The following is a 19,036-nucleotide window of genomic DNA, read 5'->3' as shown; positions in this document are numbered from 1 at the left end:
TGAATTGCCCCATTCATCTTTACTCTGAAGTCTGCTGCCACCCCACAGAAGGGCAGGACCATGGGGTGGGAGCAGGGCCACAGCATGGGGGCAGTGCCATGAAGAACTGTATAGGTTGTGCCTGAGATCCCAGACTGTCTTAATCCAGCCCTGCCTACATTTAACTATCCAGCACTCAGCACGCTTGTATCTCTATACCTATTCCAATTTCAATCCAATGACAGCTGAAGTGGGTTTTGTCTGCACTACAGCTAGAAGGTGTGATACCCAGTGTGGACAGACAAATTTGCGCTAGCTCAGCTTGAACTAACATGCTAAAAATAACGGTATGGATATTGAGGCACAGGTGGCAGCTTGGGCACATGACCCGCTGGCTCTGAACTCAGGTGGTTAGTCCCAGCCTCTGCCAGTGCCACGACATCCACATTCCACGGGCAAGTCTATGTACCCGTGCTGGGAACCACATCTCTCAAATGCAGTGCAGATATACCCAAGGTGATCAGCGTTTCTCAGGGTTTGGCTCATAGGAAGATGTGCATGTAACACAATTACCAAAGCCCTGGCCGTTACGTAAATGTGCCAAACATTTAGTTTCTATTCATCCTGAGTTCAAATGTGGTTGCGTTACTATATATGGGTGAAACTAGAAGTGGTCAAATAAAAGTCTGCCGTGGGTGAATATACGCATTGTGAGAGTCTTACCAATGCAGTTACAACTTTATAATCATTTTAGTTCATTTTTAGGAAATTAAAGATAAGTTTACAAAAGCATTGAAAAAGAATTTTAAACATTCCCTTGTGGTGCTGGAAATGCACATATTATAGCTTTGTGCTAATGCAGGAGAACCAGAGCGTGAAACTGATTGCAAATGGCAAACGAAAGTGTGAAATGTGCTTTCATTGTATAGCCTAAGTGAGACAGCAAAAGCAGAGGCACCACAAGTAAATTGTCAAAACAGTAAATTGGAGTTAAAAATTCTTTCCATTTAGATCATCTAATGTCTGACCAATATTTCAGAGAAGTAACGCTGGGCCTAATTCCCCTTCAGAGGTTACAGTACGTGGGTGAACATTTGTAGGAAGAAAAACTGGTTAAAAAATAATGAACTGTGTGTGTGTAATAAAGCTGTGTAAGAACTTGGTGAAGTGAAACCAGGATCACAAGGGATTCTCATGGCTAAAGTCATTTGCTTTATTACCCTATGGAAAAAAACATGAACTTTCTAACCGGGGCCTGTTCTGGCATACCTTATTCCTATGACTTTACTTTACTTGTGTGAGGACTCCCATTAACTTACATCAGTGGTTCCCTGCCTTTTTGGCTCGAGGGCCACAGATAACATTGTTAAAACCCTGAAGGGCCACCAGTCTCTGACAGCAGCCCTCTCTCCTCACTGATCTCCTGTCCCCCTGGATGCAGCAGGGAAATTGCACACATCCTGTAGTCCCGTGCGCTCCACCTGGGTCCCTAGGCAGTGGACCCCTTCTATAGCCAGGGTGATGGGAGATCGGTGCTACCCTCCCTCTGGCTCCAGCAGGGACACCAGCACCTAGGGGCCCAGGCTGAGCGCTTTGCCGTGTTCCCTGCTACAGCCAGGGGGAGGGGAGCACTGATCTCCCATCCCTTTGGCTGCAGCAAGGAATATGCACAGGTCTTTTAGCCCCACGGCAACGTGCTCTGCCTGGGTCTTTAGCCAGTGGCTCCCTTCTGCAGCCAGTGGGAGGGGAGCGGCAGGCCACTTTGAAAGGGAACCCCTGACTTACATACAGCTATGAGGAAGGGTTAGTCTTTGTGAATAGCTGTAAATCAGAGTATTTTAAACAGATTCTCTGGCTCGACCAATGTGACTGGTCTAAGTTCCAGACCAAGGGAGTGTGCATAGGAGGAAATAGGTCACCAGGCCTTTGTTGCTAGAGTCTCTGCTCTTGCACTGATCCAGCCAGGAGTTTGGCAAGATCCAGAGCTCAGTGGCTGGCTGAACACAGAGTGTGCATGTGGGAAAAGACAAAATCCATGGCTGGGCTAGAATCCAATGGACTGGGGAAAGCTGGGACCCAGGGCTTTGTGTTGGTGGATTTAGGGCCGATGATCAGCCTTGGAGATGATGAGAATAGACTCTAGAGTGGTGAATGAGCCATCTAGTTTCCTCTGGAAAAGGAAAGAGACCCACAAAGAACGTGTGTGTGTGTTGGGCAGGCATCACCTTGAAGAGGAGACCAAACTCTTGCCCGAAGGAGACAGTAGGCACCTCAGCTCGCCCCCCCCCCCTCACACATCAGCCCAGCCAGCACGTGAAAGAAGCAGTGGCCGGTGGACACTTTTGGCTAAATTTTTCAGGTTTTCAAAGAGGTTCAGTGTGATGGGTCAGAGAGACAGAAATACTGGAGATGTGCCACAGCCTACGATTCTGAACTACCGTCTGGGACTCTTCAAACCTCTTCCAATGAGCTCAGAAAGTGTTTAGCAGCTTTGCATATTAGCTGTTCTGCAGCTGTGCACCAGTGACAGCTAATTCCCTGCTAAGAGAAACGGACTTATCTCCCAGGGGGGAAAAATCACAAATCAGAAAATGAAAACCATATTCCCTGCTGTCATCAAATGACCAGGCTGCAGAAACTAAAGGAGAAGCAGATAAGAGAACTTCCCTTCCACTGCCAGGCTGGGTGGGGGGCTAATTCTTTAAAGACAAACATGAAAGAATCACAAACAGAAAAGCAAATCATGCATCTCCCCGTGATTAAACGGCCTTTCCTCAAACTAATTCCTATCGGCACTGCTGAAAAGGCTGGGAGGGGGAGACAAAGAAGCTATGGGGGCAGGGGCTGATGTAAAGGAGATGCTGTGTCTACTCTGACATGCCAACAGATTTTTTTTTCAATGCAGTAACACAGGAGGAGGAAAATATAACACAGTACTTAACATCTACATAGTGCTTAATACGTTCCAAGTGCTGGACGGGTGCTGGATCTGAAAGCAGACCTTCCACACGTGGACAGCCCCTGCGAATACAGGAGACTCAGACCCTTTGGCATTGGGTATTCCATGCAGATAGGACTTGCAGGATCAGGCCCAACGACTCCTTCCTGATTAGGGGCCCAATCCGGCTCACCCTCTCCAGAATGCAGGCCCACAGGGCCCCATTCTCCACCGTTTTGCAGCCTGTATAAGCCATTCATGTCCATGCAAAAAGAGTGTAAGGTGGGTATAAGATGCCACCATTCCAAATGGGGAGCACTCTACATCCACATTGCACGGGGCAAATGGCTGCATAAGGTACAAGTGGAGAATCAGGCCCACTGACTTCCAGGGGACCTATTTGCATGAGTAAGGCAAGCAGCATTTGGATCTCAAGCCTCTCCTTGGGGATGGGGAGTATTATCGTATCTATCTGATAGATGGGGGAAACCGAGGCACAGAGCGGTTAACATGACTTGCCCAAGATCATACAGCAAATCAGTGTCAGAGCCAGGAACTCAGGTGTTCCTGGATTTCAGACCTGTTCACCGGTTGCTAGACTGGGCTGCCTCACAATGGATGAGACGATTAAAAGCTTCTAGATGGATTCATAGGTTACCAGTAAGCGAGGGAGGGGTGCTCCTTCAGGGCTTGCGTTGGAAGGGCTGGAAGCTTCTTCAAGTCGGTCTTTACAATTTCATTGCTGAAAGAGAGAGTTCAAAAGAGGGGTCAGGCTACAAGAAAACCACGGCAATATTTGATACGACCCGACCCAGCTGGCTGGCCGCTATGGCTCTGCATCTGTTCCTTCTTAACGAAACGCACTGGGGTCTCCTTTCTTTCTTTTAAAGGCAGCGTCGAAATGTTTTCCTCCAGTACCACACTCAGAGCAGGGCTCTCAGCTGGCTACATTTATTCATTTCGTATCATCGCCTCAGAATATAAACACCCCGCAATGGCCCAGATTCGCTGAGCAGCCCTGTGGTAAATTCGTATGCAGAGAGGAGCAGGGGAAAGCAATGGCTGCCCAAGGCACATTTGTTTAAACAAGTCCAGTCTGGTGCCAAACGTGGCCTTTTTGTCGTCAAAGCAACGCAGGTTGCTTGTCGGCACATCACCACGGTGATCGGCCCTTTGCGCTGGTGCCTCACTGAGCAGGGGCCAATTTGAGGCCTACGTCCTATTATTCAAAACCCTGCCTGGGACTGGACCCAGCCACCTGAGAGATTGGCTCCCTTTCCATGACCTCCTGTGTTGGCGATGTCCCACTGGAACAATGAAACTGCTGACCAATAGGGGGAGGTGGGCGAGCATGCACGATGAAATGCTTGCAAGAGCTGGAGCTAAACTGTGGAACTGACTTTTACAGACATACAGCAAACGCCCCACGTCCCCCCCAGTAAATAAAGAACGTTAAAAACATTCTATAAACTAATCAGCCTGCTTCCGCTTCTCCGACAGGCTGGGAAGGAAAGAGAGAGAGAATACTTGTTATTTTTATTTCTATTTTTATATGTAAAAGACACTCACGCACAATGGTAATAGAGGCAATATAAGTACAGACAGTCTGTGTGAAGTGAAACGCCAGATTTAATACGCTTGCCGACTTCCCTCTTAACAGCAGTTTTTCCTTCCTCAATAAAATGCGAGTTTGCTATATCCTCTTCCCCAAAATATCATTTTCTGCATCATTATCTAAAGTTGCTCCCCCTTCTGCCGTTGGTTCTTGACGCTCATGGGAACATATAATACACGGACACTTGCGCATAGCAAGTTCTTCCCAGTCTGGACTTTTCTTTGAAGTTAATTGTAGTGCTGTTGAAAGGAGTTGGGCTGACAGTCTTGGAGAGAAACAGTGCAGGTCTCCAAAGCTGTCAGCTTGGAGGACAGGTGAAAAACAGGCAACAACAATGCGGGCAATGTCATTCATGCCCCGTGGCTCACTGAGTCTTTGGCCTCATTGCTGAGTTATTCTGTGAATGTTTCTCCATTGAGATATGGACTGAAACCACATTTCATGGAAGGTCATTTCACATCAGCTAAATCATAGTCATTTTATTGATGACTTTCAAACCCAGTGAAGATGGGCTAGGCTCACACCGTGACACAGAGGGGGGAAAAAGAACAATCGCTAGGACACTAACTGCTGGTGAGGTACCAAGAGACCTCCCCTTGAGTAATAACTAGGGATCTTATTTTCCTTCACACAGGTGTAAGTCTGGAGTCTATTTAAGTCACACTGGTGTAAAGCCAGTGTAAATGAGATCAGAATTGGCTAGAAGAAAGGCGCTGAATTAATATACAGTGACAATTTGTGATCAGTTAGTAAGGAAAAAACTATGGGAATATTTAGAATCCATTCAGAACAGGCAAGAAACCTCATTCTGGGGCTTACTGGTGACCATCACAGGTGAAGTGATTTGCTAATGAACTATCTCCAGTGAAAGAAGAGATTGTGATGCAACTGACAGTCTGACACTACTGCAGACATGCTTGTTGGCAAGCATTTTCCTACAGCATTTCTCCACTCTCATACCACAGCGATGGGCACTGCCTAAGAACCTAGATGGGTATCTCTGTTGGCCAAAATCTTGTTTTTGAAATATATGTAAGAACAGAGCCACAAACACCCCCCTTCCTACCAAAAGGCCCATCAGTCTGAATCAAAAGCTAAAACCTCAAACTGACTCTTGCTGTTCTACCCTTTTAAATGTTAATTCAAGTCTGTCTGTACTTTGTATAATTTTAAGATTGTTTGTAAATGTCTGTACTATGTCCACTGGCCAGTTTATCTGTTAATTTTACCTGCTTCCAATATATTTGTAAAAATCCTATTCTAAGTACAAAAGCCACACTGTGCAATGTAATGTATCTATCTAATTGTGAAAGACACTGTCAAAAATGAAATAAGGTTTGCTCTAAAAATAATATGTAAGTTCTTCAGCTAGGAGTTGGCCCTGAGTGATTGAAGTGTGAATGGCTGAGCAATTGAGTTGGGTGTAGACAAAAAGAGTGATTGAACAATTGGTCTGAGTAAGGGATATCGAAACAGACATGAAGAAAACACCAGCCTCACCTAAAACGCTTGAGGGAAGAAGAAAGAAGCAAAGATGATCAAATGGCCGAAGAGGAACCCACCCTGATAACTTTGGAGCCAGCACATTTCAAAGGACAAAATCTGATCAGGCTTGCAACAATGTGGGTGATTGAGGATCACACCAAGAATGCAGTTGCAGCATAACAATGCAAAACCCATAGACTTACATGGGGTCCTTTCCCTATAAAATGGGACAAGAAGATGAAGGCTGGAGGTTCGGGTCTACAACATCACATCAGTCAGGAGTACCGATGCGCATCGGCAGAACCTTGCTCCTCATCCTCATGCTCTAGTCACCTGACCAGTGACTATCATGAGCACCAAGAAGCTGGTAACTATGACATCTGGAAGATCCCTATGTATGTTTGTCTGCCTCTATCTGTGTGTGCCTGTCAGTGTGTGTGAATGTGAATGAAAGCATCAATTGAAACATGTCTCTGTAATTTGTAGTACTGATATAATGTTAATATTGTTTTCCTAGTGTTTACATTATTATTAATGCTATTTCACTAAGTAGAGCACAATATTAATGTTATTACAGTGTTGATACTTTTCTTTTCTTTGATACTATCTACAGAAGTTTCTGTGTTCACAATAAATGCGGCTTGTTGCCTTATCCCCTAATAAGATCCTGTAATATTTGTTAGTTGGGTAACATCTCTTGACTAGAGTTTGTGGTTGTGTTTTAACTCATGTTAATTGCTAGGCTGAGCCACAGGTGACACATTGGGGGCATGTGAGGTCACGTCCCTCTCCTCCCTGATTTGCGGCTTGGCTTGTACTGAGCATGCTCACGCAGACTCAGCACGCTCAATAACACTGCTGAAGCCAGCTGCTTTCACTCTGCCCTCCCTCCCGCCACTATTGGCAGGCATGGGTCATCTCTGGGCTGAGCCAGTGGGTGAACCACAAATTTGTGTGTCCTAGAGCAAACATTTGTGGAGTGTCTAGACTAGCACTTACAATCGAATTAGCTAACTGGCAATCAATTAACTTGAGTTAAAACAGGATCACAAACTCTACTTGAGAAATCCCTATGGAGAGCATGCAGTTCCTTGCAAAATGGGTTCTAGTTTCTCATCTGGACAAAGATATGCTGGAAAGTACCGGCCAAGAAATTGCTAGGGCACAAAACCAGTTCAAACTAGTAAATCCTAGAATATGAATGTACAGTGGCTAAAATATCAACATTTGCCAATGTATATACTAAACTATTTTCTATTCTAAGCATACAGAAAAACTGCAATATCTCAGATACTAATGACAGATGACTTTTTGCAAATGCTGACATTTTAAGGGCTACCACTGTCTTGTACACTTGTCATTCAATTGTCAATCCTTCTTAAGAGCAAATGTTCAAAAATCATTCCGGTTTTTTACTTCTACAGGACACACATATCTCCACGAGTTTGAATGAGATGTTGCGGCATTCAGTCTTATCTGCTGATCTGACCTCTATGCTCTGTGGCAACAAAAGAGACAACCCAGATATCATCTTACCATTTACATAATTAATTGTATTTGCTCAGACAGGTCTGTCTCCTCTACAGCAACTGCACACTTGACCCTTACCAACATTTTTGACATTGTGAAAGGCTTGAAAATGTCATTTCTCCAAGAAGCAGCCAGCTCCACATTATACCTCTGCTCAGGTAGTTTCCATAAAATAAATTTGTCTAAATTCTGCCATCAATAAAGGGAAGTCTGAAAAGTTTCCAAAACACTTCTGGGAAACAAAGGGAAATGATTTCCAAAATGGGGCTTTCCAAGCCCCAAACCAGAAAGTTGTCAAATAGATAAGTCTAACGGTGACCAACTGTCCTTGGAGAAATCCCAGAACTGGTAATGCCAGCCTGCGAAAGGATGAACTAATAATTCCTGTGAACTCTGGTTCTTCCTTTGGTGAAGGGTACAATTGCGCCATGGCAAAAAGTCTTCTTAGGATCAAAGGAAAAGGAAAAGTCATTCATAGTGGGGTTGGATGCGGCTGGCCTTTGTGGACAGTATCAAGATAGTGTGGTTTAAATGTAAGTGTTACCATGGGTGGCAGAGTGTTCCTGTTCCACAGAATGGGTCCATCACTACCAGAGGCAGTTCCAGCACCCTCACACCACCCTGTGTATACACCCAAGTGTACCTCAAAGGACCACCTCATGGCCTGAGACAGTAGTTCAGATTCCATGGCCCATTCAATCCCTAAGGTTTCTGCTGAGACTGCCATGCTGGTGGTTTTTATTGTGAGGACACTGGTCTCATGAGAAATAAAATGAGAATCCCAAACAGTCATCACGACTAATAACTGACTGAGGGTGGATTTGAAATGGAGATTTACAGGTGAAAGGCTGCTTTACATATAATTACCGAGTCCCGCAAGCAATTTGGTTCCCTAGTTATGATGATTAACTATAATTATATTAAGAAAAAGACTGAATAACAATAAGAACATAGATTATAAAATGTCTATCTGTAGGTCAGTGAAGCCATTTTAAAGTGGGGGTGAGTGAAAAAGGCTATGGTATGGCTGACTGGTATAAGCACAGGTTTGGTGCCAGGAACTCTGGCGCTCTAATCTTGGTTCTGATACTGACTCCCTCCTTGGGCAAGTCAATTAATCCCTCTGCTTCAACCTCCCCATTAGCACATCAAAAATAACAATATCTACTTCACGATGGCTTTGTAAAAGTTAAATGTTTGCAAGTTGCTCTGCAAACGAAACATGTTAAGTACTGCTACTACTGCAATTAATTTTAAGCAAGGTTACATGTTGCATCTGCTCTCAGCAAATCCAGAAACTTTCTGCAGCATGTAATATCAATGATCAATTACAAAAGAAACTGCAGGCTAAATCTCCCTATTCTTATCAGCCTAATAATTAACTACATTGAATAAAAGGAAAGAAATGTGCTCTGAGACCCTTGCACAAAAGGTACTATTACAAGAGCAAGCCAGGTTTTATGACCACCATCGTTATGGTGCAATAGGAATGGCTGCATGTGGGCTCTTGTAATTCTTAAACTAACCTCATTGCTTAAATGCTGTTTCATTACATAGGATATAAATTAAGCATACAACTGTTTTCAAGATTACAATATGCACAAGCATTTTATATTATTTTAAAATGTCATTTTGCAGCAAATTAGCCCCCTGCCTTCCTTTCCTGTTGTTACTATTCAATGTTTTGCAAGGGGATATTCCGATAGTCTACTCCCAATGCATCATGTTTCCTGACTCAGAAGGGCTAACAAAGATGGACTGTTTCAGGAGCTGTTTAAAAAAGGCTGGGTTTTTTTTAACTTTGTTTTTTTATCAGGCTGGGAGACAAATGCTCTGTGTGAGGGACTGCTGGCTTTCTTGCATTGTTATTTAAGATCTATGATCCTAATCCTCCATTAAACCAAAGGCAACCTGAGCTTTCCCATTGACTTCAGTGGGCACTGGATCAGGCCCCGAATCAGGTCAGATTAAATTAGGGGGAGTGTTCCAGCACTAGCAATATGCTCTGCAGCTCTGCTCTCCCAGAGAAAGTGATTCACAGGAGTGCAGAATGTTTCAGATGAAGTATCAATGAATTCATAGATTCCCAGACTAGAAGGGACCATTGTGATCATCTAGTCTGACTTCTTGTATAATACAGGCCACAGAATATCCCCAAAATAATTTCTAGAGCATGTCTTTTAGAAAAACATCCAAATTTGATTTAAAAATATCCAGTGATGGAGAATTCATGACGACCCTTGGTAAATTGTTCCAGTGGTTAATTATCCTTATAGTTAAAAGTGTACATGTAAATATGGCCCATGTTCTTTGTTCCCAGATGAATACAATTACATTTTGCCATCTTAAAATGCATATTGTTTCCTTGCAACCAATTTACCAACCAATCCAGATCACTCTTCTATCACTGATCTATCTTCTTCATTATTTACCACTCCCCCAATTTTTGTGTCATCTGAAAATATCAGAGATGAATTTATGTTTTCTTCCAGGTCATAAAAACGTTAAAATAGTGTAGGGCCAAGAACTGATCCCCGTGGAACTCCTCTAGAAACATACCTGTCCAATGATGATTCCCCATTTACAGTCACATTTTGAGACCTATCATAGAATCATAGAATAATACATTTGGAAGGGACCTCAGGAGGTCATCTAGTCCAACTCCCTGCTCAAAGCAGGACTAACCTCAGCTAAATCATCCCAGCCAGGGCTTTGTCAAGCTGCAGCTTAAAAACCTCTAAAGATGGAGATTCCACCACCTCCCTAGGTAACCCATTCCAGTGCTTCACTACCCTCCTAGTGAAAAACTTTTTCCTAATATCCAACCTAGACCTCCCCCACTGCAACTTGAGACCATTGCTCCTTGTTCTGTCATTTACTATCATTGAGAACAACCTAGCTCCATCCTCGATGGAACCCCCTTTCAGGTAGTTAAAGGCTGCTATCAAATCCCCCCTCATTCTTCTCTTCTGCAGACTAAACAGGCCTAGTTCCCTCAGCCTTTCCTCATTAGTCTTGTGCTCCAGCCCCCTAACCATTTTTGTTGCCCTCCGCTGGACTCTTTCCAACTTGTCCACATCCTTTTTGTAGTGGGGAGCCCAAAACTGTACACAATACTCCAAATGCAGCAGAAGTCTATTACATCAACACTTTTACCTTTATCAACTAAATTTGTAACTCATGGAAAAAGATATCAGATTAGTTTGACAAGATCTATTTTTCATAAACTCATGTAGATTGGCATTAATTATATCACCCTCCTTTAATTCTTTATTAATCGAGTCCCATACCATCTGCTCCATTATTTTGCCTGGAATCAATGTTAGACAAACAGGCCTATAATTACCCAGGTGAACCCATTTACTCTTTTAAAATATTGGCACAGCATTAGCTTTCTTCATTTTTCTGGAACTTCCCCAGCATTTCCCAGTGTCTTACACAGAGGTGCTGGGAGGGAGGCAGTCTGTAGGACTTAGGACTGGGTTTATCAAAGGAGTCTACGGGCTTGTCTACACTACAAAATGACTACCTACCTTAGGTCGACCTACAGCCACCACAGCAATTAAATGAGCTGTTCGAGTGCACACTACCCTCCTTCTGCCAGTGGTGTGTGTCTTCACGGGTTGAAGTGGGGCATTGTGGGACGCGGACAGCCAGAACATGGGGCACTGACAGCCTCAGGGCAATCACAGCTGGAGTCCCCCTCCTGGGGCTCAATTTCACAGCAGGGAGCCTACCAGCAGTGAAATTGACATTCTTGTCAGTTTCATGGCTGTTGTTATTTCACATTTTGTCTCTCCAGGCTCATTGCTGGAGCCCCAGAGGAAATGTGAGCCCCGGGGCAGGGAGGGGGGAGCACTTGCTGTGAGCCTGGCACCCGGCTGACAGCTTGGGCTATCAGTGCTGGCATGGGGGGAGTGGGGGCTTCAGCTGTCAGTCCCACTGAGGGCTGACAGCCAACAGACACTGTAAGTAACGCAGCATCTACATGGACACTGTGTCGCCCTAACTATATTGACCTAAGCGCTATGCCTCTCGTGGAAGTGGAGTTATTAAGTTGATGCAGTGGGTGGCTTTCATCGGTTGGAACCTCACTGTAGTGTAGAGACTGACAGAGTCAGGTTGACGTAAGCTGTAGTGTAGACTGGGCCTAAGAGAATTCAAGGCCTGAAATCAACAGGCTTTTTGCCACTGACTTCAAAAAGTACAGGATCAAGTGCGAAGTGTTCATTAGGATTTGTCAATAGGATTTGGGCACCTAATTCCCATAGGCACCTTTAGAAATCTAGCCTAAACATATCATTTTTCAGTCCAAACAATCAAATCCTTTGATTACCCCTCCAAAACAAAGGTGAAAAATCAATTCAAAACATTCAAAGGGCTGTAGGTTTTTTTCTTTTTTTTTTTTTTTAAAGCCAGCTGAGTAGTACATCCTCTGCCGTTCTGCCAAAAGCCATGTGAATTTGTTAGAAAAGTCTTGAAACCCAATCTGCAGTAGAAGGGAACACTCCATCTGAAAGAATATTCAGGAAAATTACAAAATAATGTTTCTATTGACTCTAGGGCGCTTGATAAATACTGTAGAACTCTGCTAGGAATCTAAAGAATTGGAGCAGATTGATGACTGGGCCTTAGACTGGTTTTTTTCCTGTCTCTCCAACACCGTGGGTTTCCATCCCAAGGTTACTGATGCACTTTATTTTGGCTATGGTTAGAATGGCAGAAAGTTGCCACCTGGATTTTGTGAGGTCGTCTCTGATTTACAGGAGGGTTTGCACATTCCCAAATCACTTTCAGAACTCATGAAGCCTCATCACCGTGTGACATCAGCTCTCAATGTGATGATGTTTTGATGTCATCATGCCTGCATTGCACTGTGCTGATGCCAAGCTGTGATGTAAAGATCACAACATTATAGGGTTAGATATCACACAACGCCAGTCCCCACAAGCAGGAATTGTGCAACAAATGCTTTAGTGGGAATTCTCCCTCCCTTAAAGTTAAGCACCTGCTTAAGTGCTTTGCTGGATTGGGGCCAATGTAAATCTGACACTGCTTTCAGTCAATAAGTTTGCTGAAATTTTCCGTTTTCATTCTAAACATGCACCTCTTAGATAGCTTTGTTTCTGCAGAAAGCAGAAGAATCAAGCGAGAATTCAATAGTACAGCCTTCATAAAATGAATGCTGTCATTTACAACATATAATCTTTAAATCTCAGTAGCAAAGACTCTCTGTAACTGGAAAGCTTCTCCATATCAGACAATAAATAGCAAATTCTATTAGTAACATCATTTCAGTGATGATTAACCTCAAACGCGGAGGTGTAACAATAGGCATCATCTTCAGCTCTGGCATACATAGGTACAACTGCTGTTGTCTTCAAACAAAGCTACCCTGGCTTGCATCTGGCTGAATTTATCCCTAAGACTTCAAGTTCATACAATTGCTATGTTAGTTAGTGAAACCCGTAAGCACAAATCTCAGTGGGTGAAATCCTGGCCCCAGTGAAGTCAATGACAAAACTCTCATTGACTTCAGAAGGATCAGGATTTCACCCAATAAGTAAACCCTCTTTAGTGAATGTGAAATGCGCATGAAAAGTGCTGGATTGACGTCCCTGGAGAAAAGGCATAAAGCAGTACAAGCTTCTCCTACCCTGCTCTAAACAACATGCTTCAAACCTAGCTTTCAGGGCATGCAGGTCAGTCTCTAAGACCCATTCGTATCTTGGCCTCTGTAGCATGACCCTGCTAACAGGGTGCCAGTTGTAATATTGGGGCTGAGACACTGGACTGAGACCATCAAACTCACAGAGACCACCAAGCAATGAAGACTTTCGTTCACTATCAAAACTAGCTGGCTGCACAATACCTGTATCTCACAGCAGTGTAGCCAACTGGATTATGTACTAAACCAGGCCTCTGACGACCTGGGTTCTATTCCTGCCTGCTGGGTGACCCAGGGCAGGACAGTGCCCCATTTTGTGCTTCAGCTTCCCTTTTTGTAAAACGGGGTCCTGAGACCTTTTTTTAAAGTGCTTTGAGATCTACCGAAGAAAAGCTCTATATAAAAGGTAGGTACTACCTTCACCCTGATGTGGAGGGTCATTCGCCCCATCTGTGGTGGAGTTTTCTGTGATGTCAAACCCTGACCATCTCGTTTGACGCAGGGCAATAAACAGCCTTCAGTTGGTGGAAACTTTCCACTGCTACTTCTAGCTCTACTCTGAACTGGAATCAGATGCCTAAAGATGAAAGGTTCTATATCTAATCCCCTGAGTCACCTCCCCCAGTCTGCTCCATCCTTAACCTCATTCAAGTCCAGCCTGTGCATGCTTTTTATGTACAGGATACTCTGCTGTTCATAACCCTGTGTGTGCTATGGAAGATGTGGTTATCATGGGATTTGGTTGAACCGGGAAACCTTCCCTCACTTGATATTGTGTTCTAAAGCAGCCTGCATGATAAAATAGCTGAATATCTCCCCAAGCCACCTAACTAAATGGCACTGCTGATAACCATGCTGCTCTAAAATGGTTGGAATTGAGCAATAAAGCACGATCAGGCTTGTGTCTCCTTGTCACAAACATGTCAGGATTTCGCAAGCTGACTAGGACTCTGAAAAATGACAGGGCAGATTCAGAGTTCCCTTTTGTTGAGTGTCATCTCACATTCCTGACTTTTGCAGGGCGAGGTTACAATGTTTGCAAGCACATTCCATCTTTCCAGTTTTTAAAAAAATTAAGTGATTTTTAGTGCTGGTTAAAGATCCTGCCCTACCAGATCTGGAGAACGAAGTCTCGTTTATCTTGTGCTCTGTTTAGTCACAATCTTCTATTTATACCCAGCAGCATTGTGAGCTTCCCAGGACCATTCTACCAATGCACAGCAACCTTGACTGGAGGGACCTTCTCTAGCTTTGCTTCCCTGCCCATCTTTTGCTGGCTTTCCTTCTGACATCATCTGCAAGGATACTGGTGGTTCCGCAGTTGCAGTCCGGCTGAGAGCAATATAGTATAATATACGGTGGGGATTATTTTGTTTTTGTAACATGGACATAGGTCTGCTAGATATCAGAGTGAGAGCATCCACAGATTTTATTTAGGGCTTCAAACAACCATCAGATGATAATGACTTTTGGTCATTACTGACGTGGACCTGATCTGTGCTGGTAACTCAGATGCTCTACATTTAATTAACAATCCTTTGAGCCATCTAACCCCAGCCAGAGGTGAATTTTTCAGCACTTCTGAAAATCAAGCTCAAACTCTGAAGTCCCCAAATTCAGAGGTCACTGTTGAAAATTTAGACTAAGCTCAAGCAGAAATACTAGTTAGTGAGAGAATTTTAACATCATGTCTTGCTGGACATGTGATATAACAACAATGATTGTAGGGTTGTCATTTCCTCAGTAATTTCCTTCTGCAGGCTACCCTGTTTCCTGAACTGCAGGAGCACATCAAGAAATTCACAAACAATGTAATCACAAACAATGCTGTTTTCAATATGTGGTATGGGCAAGGGCTGCATTTTGAGTATAAGTTATTGCAGGAAATATGATGTTTAGGCTAGCAACACTATGAAGAGTTCCCCATTGTGAGGAAGTTGCAAACTGAGTCACTTTACTCCTCCATCAGATCTAATGAATTTCACTTTCAGAACAAATAATGGCATTGAGAGAACTTTCAACAAACTCACCTTGCAAAATCTCCTTTCGCTTCCTGTAAAAAGATGGAAAAAACCCAACATTTGTCACTCAAATAGAAACATTTAATTCAGAAAAGACACATTTCTAGATTTGTCACTTAAAAAGCTCAGTTAACAATAGTTTTCTTATTTAACTGATTCCAATGGTATTGTTAGTACCAACCCTTTAAACTAAGTTGGGATTGCCATACCACTTTGCCCTGTGATCTGAATAGATCTTACACACCAAATCAGCTTAGGCATAGCCAGTACTCAGGCCGACGACTCTCTGCAGTGCTAGTAGATACCTATGGGAGGTGCTGTAGGAAGTAGTGGTGGTGAATTAGTAAGTGTGTTCTTAGTACAGAATCAATACCTCTGTATAGTTAGGGGGCAACATTGCTAGAACATCTCCAAAATCCACATGACTTGTGATCGCTGAAAACCCCATGACACCTTTTGCAAGTATTAACCCCACTGCTTGGATCAGTTTCTGATCTGAGTAATTACATTCTGCGTATCTAAATTTCCCATTCTGTTTTCTGTTCGTTACAGTGTTTTTCTTAAATTTCTGTCCTTCCTAGCTAGGAAAGTACTTAGGGAAACACTGAATATATATTTTAGATGTTACATCAATGAAAGCATTGTGATCTATCTATCACCATCACAGCCCAATCCTACACTGTTGTGGGATGCGCTCCACTCCAGTGATGGCATCGGTATCAGAATTTGGTATCTGCTGGACTCTTGTAGCCACATTTTGGCATTTGAAGCATCCTCCAAAGTGGTTGTGTCACATTCCCAATATATACAGTGGTCGCCATTAGAAAATCAACGTTTACTGAGAGTTACACACTTTGCTTTTATATGGTAAAATTTATAGTGTAGACAGCATTGCAATCATTTAGTTTGCAACTAGCCAATGGCGGAGTCTCCACAATGGGCATGTCTTCACTGCAGAGCTAACCTGGACTCTTCCTTGGGTGTTGCCCATAATTCCCTGCCTGTCCACGTACAAAATCCTCTCACCCAAGTTCAGCAGTACTTTAAATCCAGGCTCATTAGCCTGGTTGGGTGATCAGGCTAGAGCTCCAGTGCTGCTTTCACTCGGGCTGATATCCCACTTACTTTGTAGTGAGGACGCAAGCTGAACCACTTGAGTGCTGACAGTCCTCCAATGCCTTTCCACACTTCCCCTTGTGTGTGCAGGACACACAAATTCTCTCACAATTCACAAGGAACAAATCATAGAGTTGCTCAGGTTACTGCAGTACAAAGAACAATGGGATATGCCCTCAGAAGTCCTTGCGACACACAAGGGTGAGTGCAGCATCCGTGAGGACCCAGTAACTTGAGTCTAGCTTTGCAGCATGGCTACTCAGATCGGCCTAGGCTAATCCGGGTGCTGATCATTTGAACTAACTCTGCAGCGCAGCCGCAGAATCAAAACAGATAGCTGAATGATCCCTCTTGCTCTCTATTGGACCATATTACACACAAAGGTTGTAATAATTACAACTTGGTTACATATAAAGGTATGATCTGTCTTGCTTAATTTCATTAAGTCACACTTCAAACTACTGCCACAGTGTGTGTAATATCCTGTGTTTGTCTGTGATGGTAAATACTTCAGATCACAGCAGTCAGGGGCTACAGGGGCTATGCACACTGGCTGTGGCTTGCATGTCTAGTTGCTAATTGCTCAAGTTATTCATGAGGATGCACGGACAAACAATGGATTCCTATCCCTAGCACTGATTCTCACAATGAGCCTGCTGTTTGAGATGTACATTCACCAGCAGGCCAATATGCAGTTGCTGTAATGTGCTTTTAATTGTTTCCTTCTCTCTCTATTTTTTGCTTTATTACTCTAAAATTCATCTTAATGAAGAATGAAACGCCCCAGCACTAATTGCTTCCTTAACATGAAAAGTGCTTGAGAAGTGCAATGTATTATTATTTATTAACATATTCTGATGCAATGGCTTGGCTGTTCCATGTGGATTTGTTAGGATCAGAGCCTGATGGTTGACTGGAAAGAGACTAAAAACTGCACAAAAAGAAGGATCAGCTGACAATTATCTCTGCTCTTCTCCCATGACAATTACCGCCCATAAAGAATGACCCCCACCCTCTGCCTTTCTGAATCATTCCAGTCAGGTGACTTGTACTGAACCGCAAACATTGCTAAACACTATGGAGATTTTGTGCATCATCCCCTCTTTCTTCCTGAACAAAGAGGTGGTCCCAGCAAAGTCTTGGGCCCAATTTCAATCCTGGTGTAAGCAGGTGTAACTTCCAGCAAATCTGGAAACTTACATCTCATTTGAAAAGAAAGAATCATAGTCTAATAGTGGAGCACAGGCCTACCTGGAGTGTCAGGAGATCTGACTTGTATTCTGGATTGTTACCTGATGATATGGTGAGGGTTAATTCATGAAGAATGTGTGTAAAGCCCTTTGAGATCCTCAGATGAACAGTGCTATAGAAGTGCAAAGTACCCCTAGATATGGATGCAAATTAGGTCCAACTGTGAACCACCATACGTTCCAGCACAGGGGAATGATGGGGCGCAAAGATCCCCCTTACACCTTGCGTGGGCAGCACGTATTGCTGGAATCTCCAAGGAGGAGGACACCATACGCGGCTGGGCTGTTATTTCCCTCCTCACAAGGGTGTGCAAGGAGTGACTAGGCAGGGATGGGAGAGGGGAGAGCTGTGGCTCCAGCCCCAGAGTGTCAGCCACTGCACTGGAGCTGAAATGGATGGGGAAGTAATCTGTGCCAGGCAGCTCACTTGCACATTAGAGCAGGGTGGAATCAGGAACCAGATTCTGAGAGTCACAAGCTGGTTCCTGTCAGTCTCCTGGGGCAGTGCGGCTACCCAATGCCCCTTGCTCAGCTGGAACTGTAGGGTTACAATCCAGCACTGAAGGGCTCCAGCTTTTTTCCCTAGCTTGGCAAAATACGACCCTATCTGCTCTATTCCTGTATGCATGATGGAATCCCCTAGGACTATCTGTCATTTCTGAACCCTGAACAACAGATTTATGCATCGCACACAAAGAAAGAACGAGAGAGAGTTGCTGCCCCTACCTGTAAGATGTACGCGGCCAATTCAAACACCACCTCGCTGTCAACCTCAATGAGTTCCTTGGAAGAAAAGAGAAAAAAAAGGAGAGTTCACTAAATTTCAGCTCCCTTAAGACGAATCTGCACATTGCTGCACGGTGAAATGTGTCGTGCTTGCCTTCTCCTCTGGCTCGACTTCAAAGGGTTCCCATGACTCCTGGAGACCAAAAGGATGCTGGACCTGTTGATTGCGATGTGGAGAAAGCAAAATACACAGAACTCGGTCCTAGTAAATGAAGCGCAACATCAGAACTGAACCGGGGCGGAACGGAGGAGTTGTGGCGGGGGCAGATCAGTCTTTCTCATGTGCTTTTAGGAGAAGGCAATATGTAATATTTTTTCTGTTCTCCAAAATACCACCCAGGCTTCATGGGAACTTGGCTTTCCCCCTCTCTCCTCAGCAGGGAAAACGGAAGGGCTGTAGCCTCTGGAGCAGCGTGCTGTGTATGCAATCAAACTGACCTAGCCTCAGGTTTCACGACCAGTGCTATGCTGTGCCTGGGTTAGAGCTGGATTCCAATCCAAGCTCCCGGAGGAGGGTTTTAGACCCAGTGTTCTGGTTTCAACCCTTTCTCTCACACAGCTGTCTGGGCTGATTTACAGTGTTGGGCTGAAATCGTATTCCCGACATCGCATGGTAGTCAAATGCTATCTGATCTAAGCACTGTCTTG

General features: G+C 44.0%; 1 protein-coding gene across 1 annotated transcript in view; it reads right to left on the bottom strand.

The window, feature by feature from the left end:
* FRMD4A (FERM domain containing 4A) overlaps positions 1 to 19,036 on the bottom strand; it is a 239,649-nt gene that overhangs the window by 70,207 nt on the left and 150,406 nt on the right. Inside the window, exons 6-8 of the mRNA XM_067564578.1 lie at positions 18,329 to 18,385; positions 15,246 to 15,268; positions 3,576 to 3,659 (exon numbers count right to left, since the gene is read on the bottom strand). Of these exons, the coding sequence (XP_067420679.1) occupies positions 3,576 to 3,659; positions 15,246 to 15,268; positions 18,329 to 18,385 (164 nt within the window). The remainder of the gene's footprint in view (positions 1 to 3,575; positions 3,660 to 15,245; positions 15,269 to 18,328; positions 18,386 to 19,036) is intronic.

Source organism: Emydura macquarii, unplaced genomic scaffold (assembly GCF_026122565.2).
Source record: "Emydura macquarii macquarii isolate MOO-44397 ecotype Brisbane River unplaced genomic scaffold, CSIRO-AGI_Emac_v2 contig_2636, whole genome shotgun sequence".
NCBI classification, from domain to species: Eukaryota; Metazoa; Chordata; order Testudines; family Chelidae; genus Emydura; species Emydura macquarii.
The sequence above is the reverse complement of the archived record's forward strand: the minus strand, read 5'-3'. Positions and strand labels throughout refer to the sequence as shown.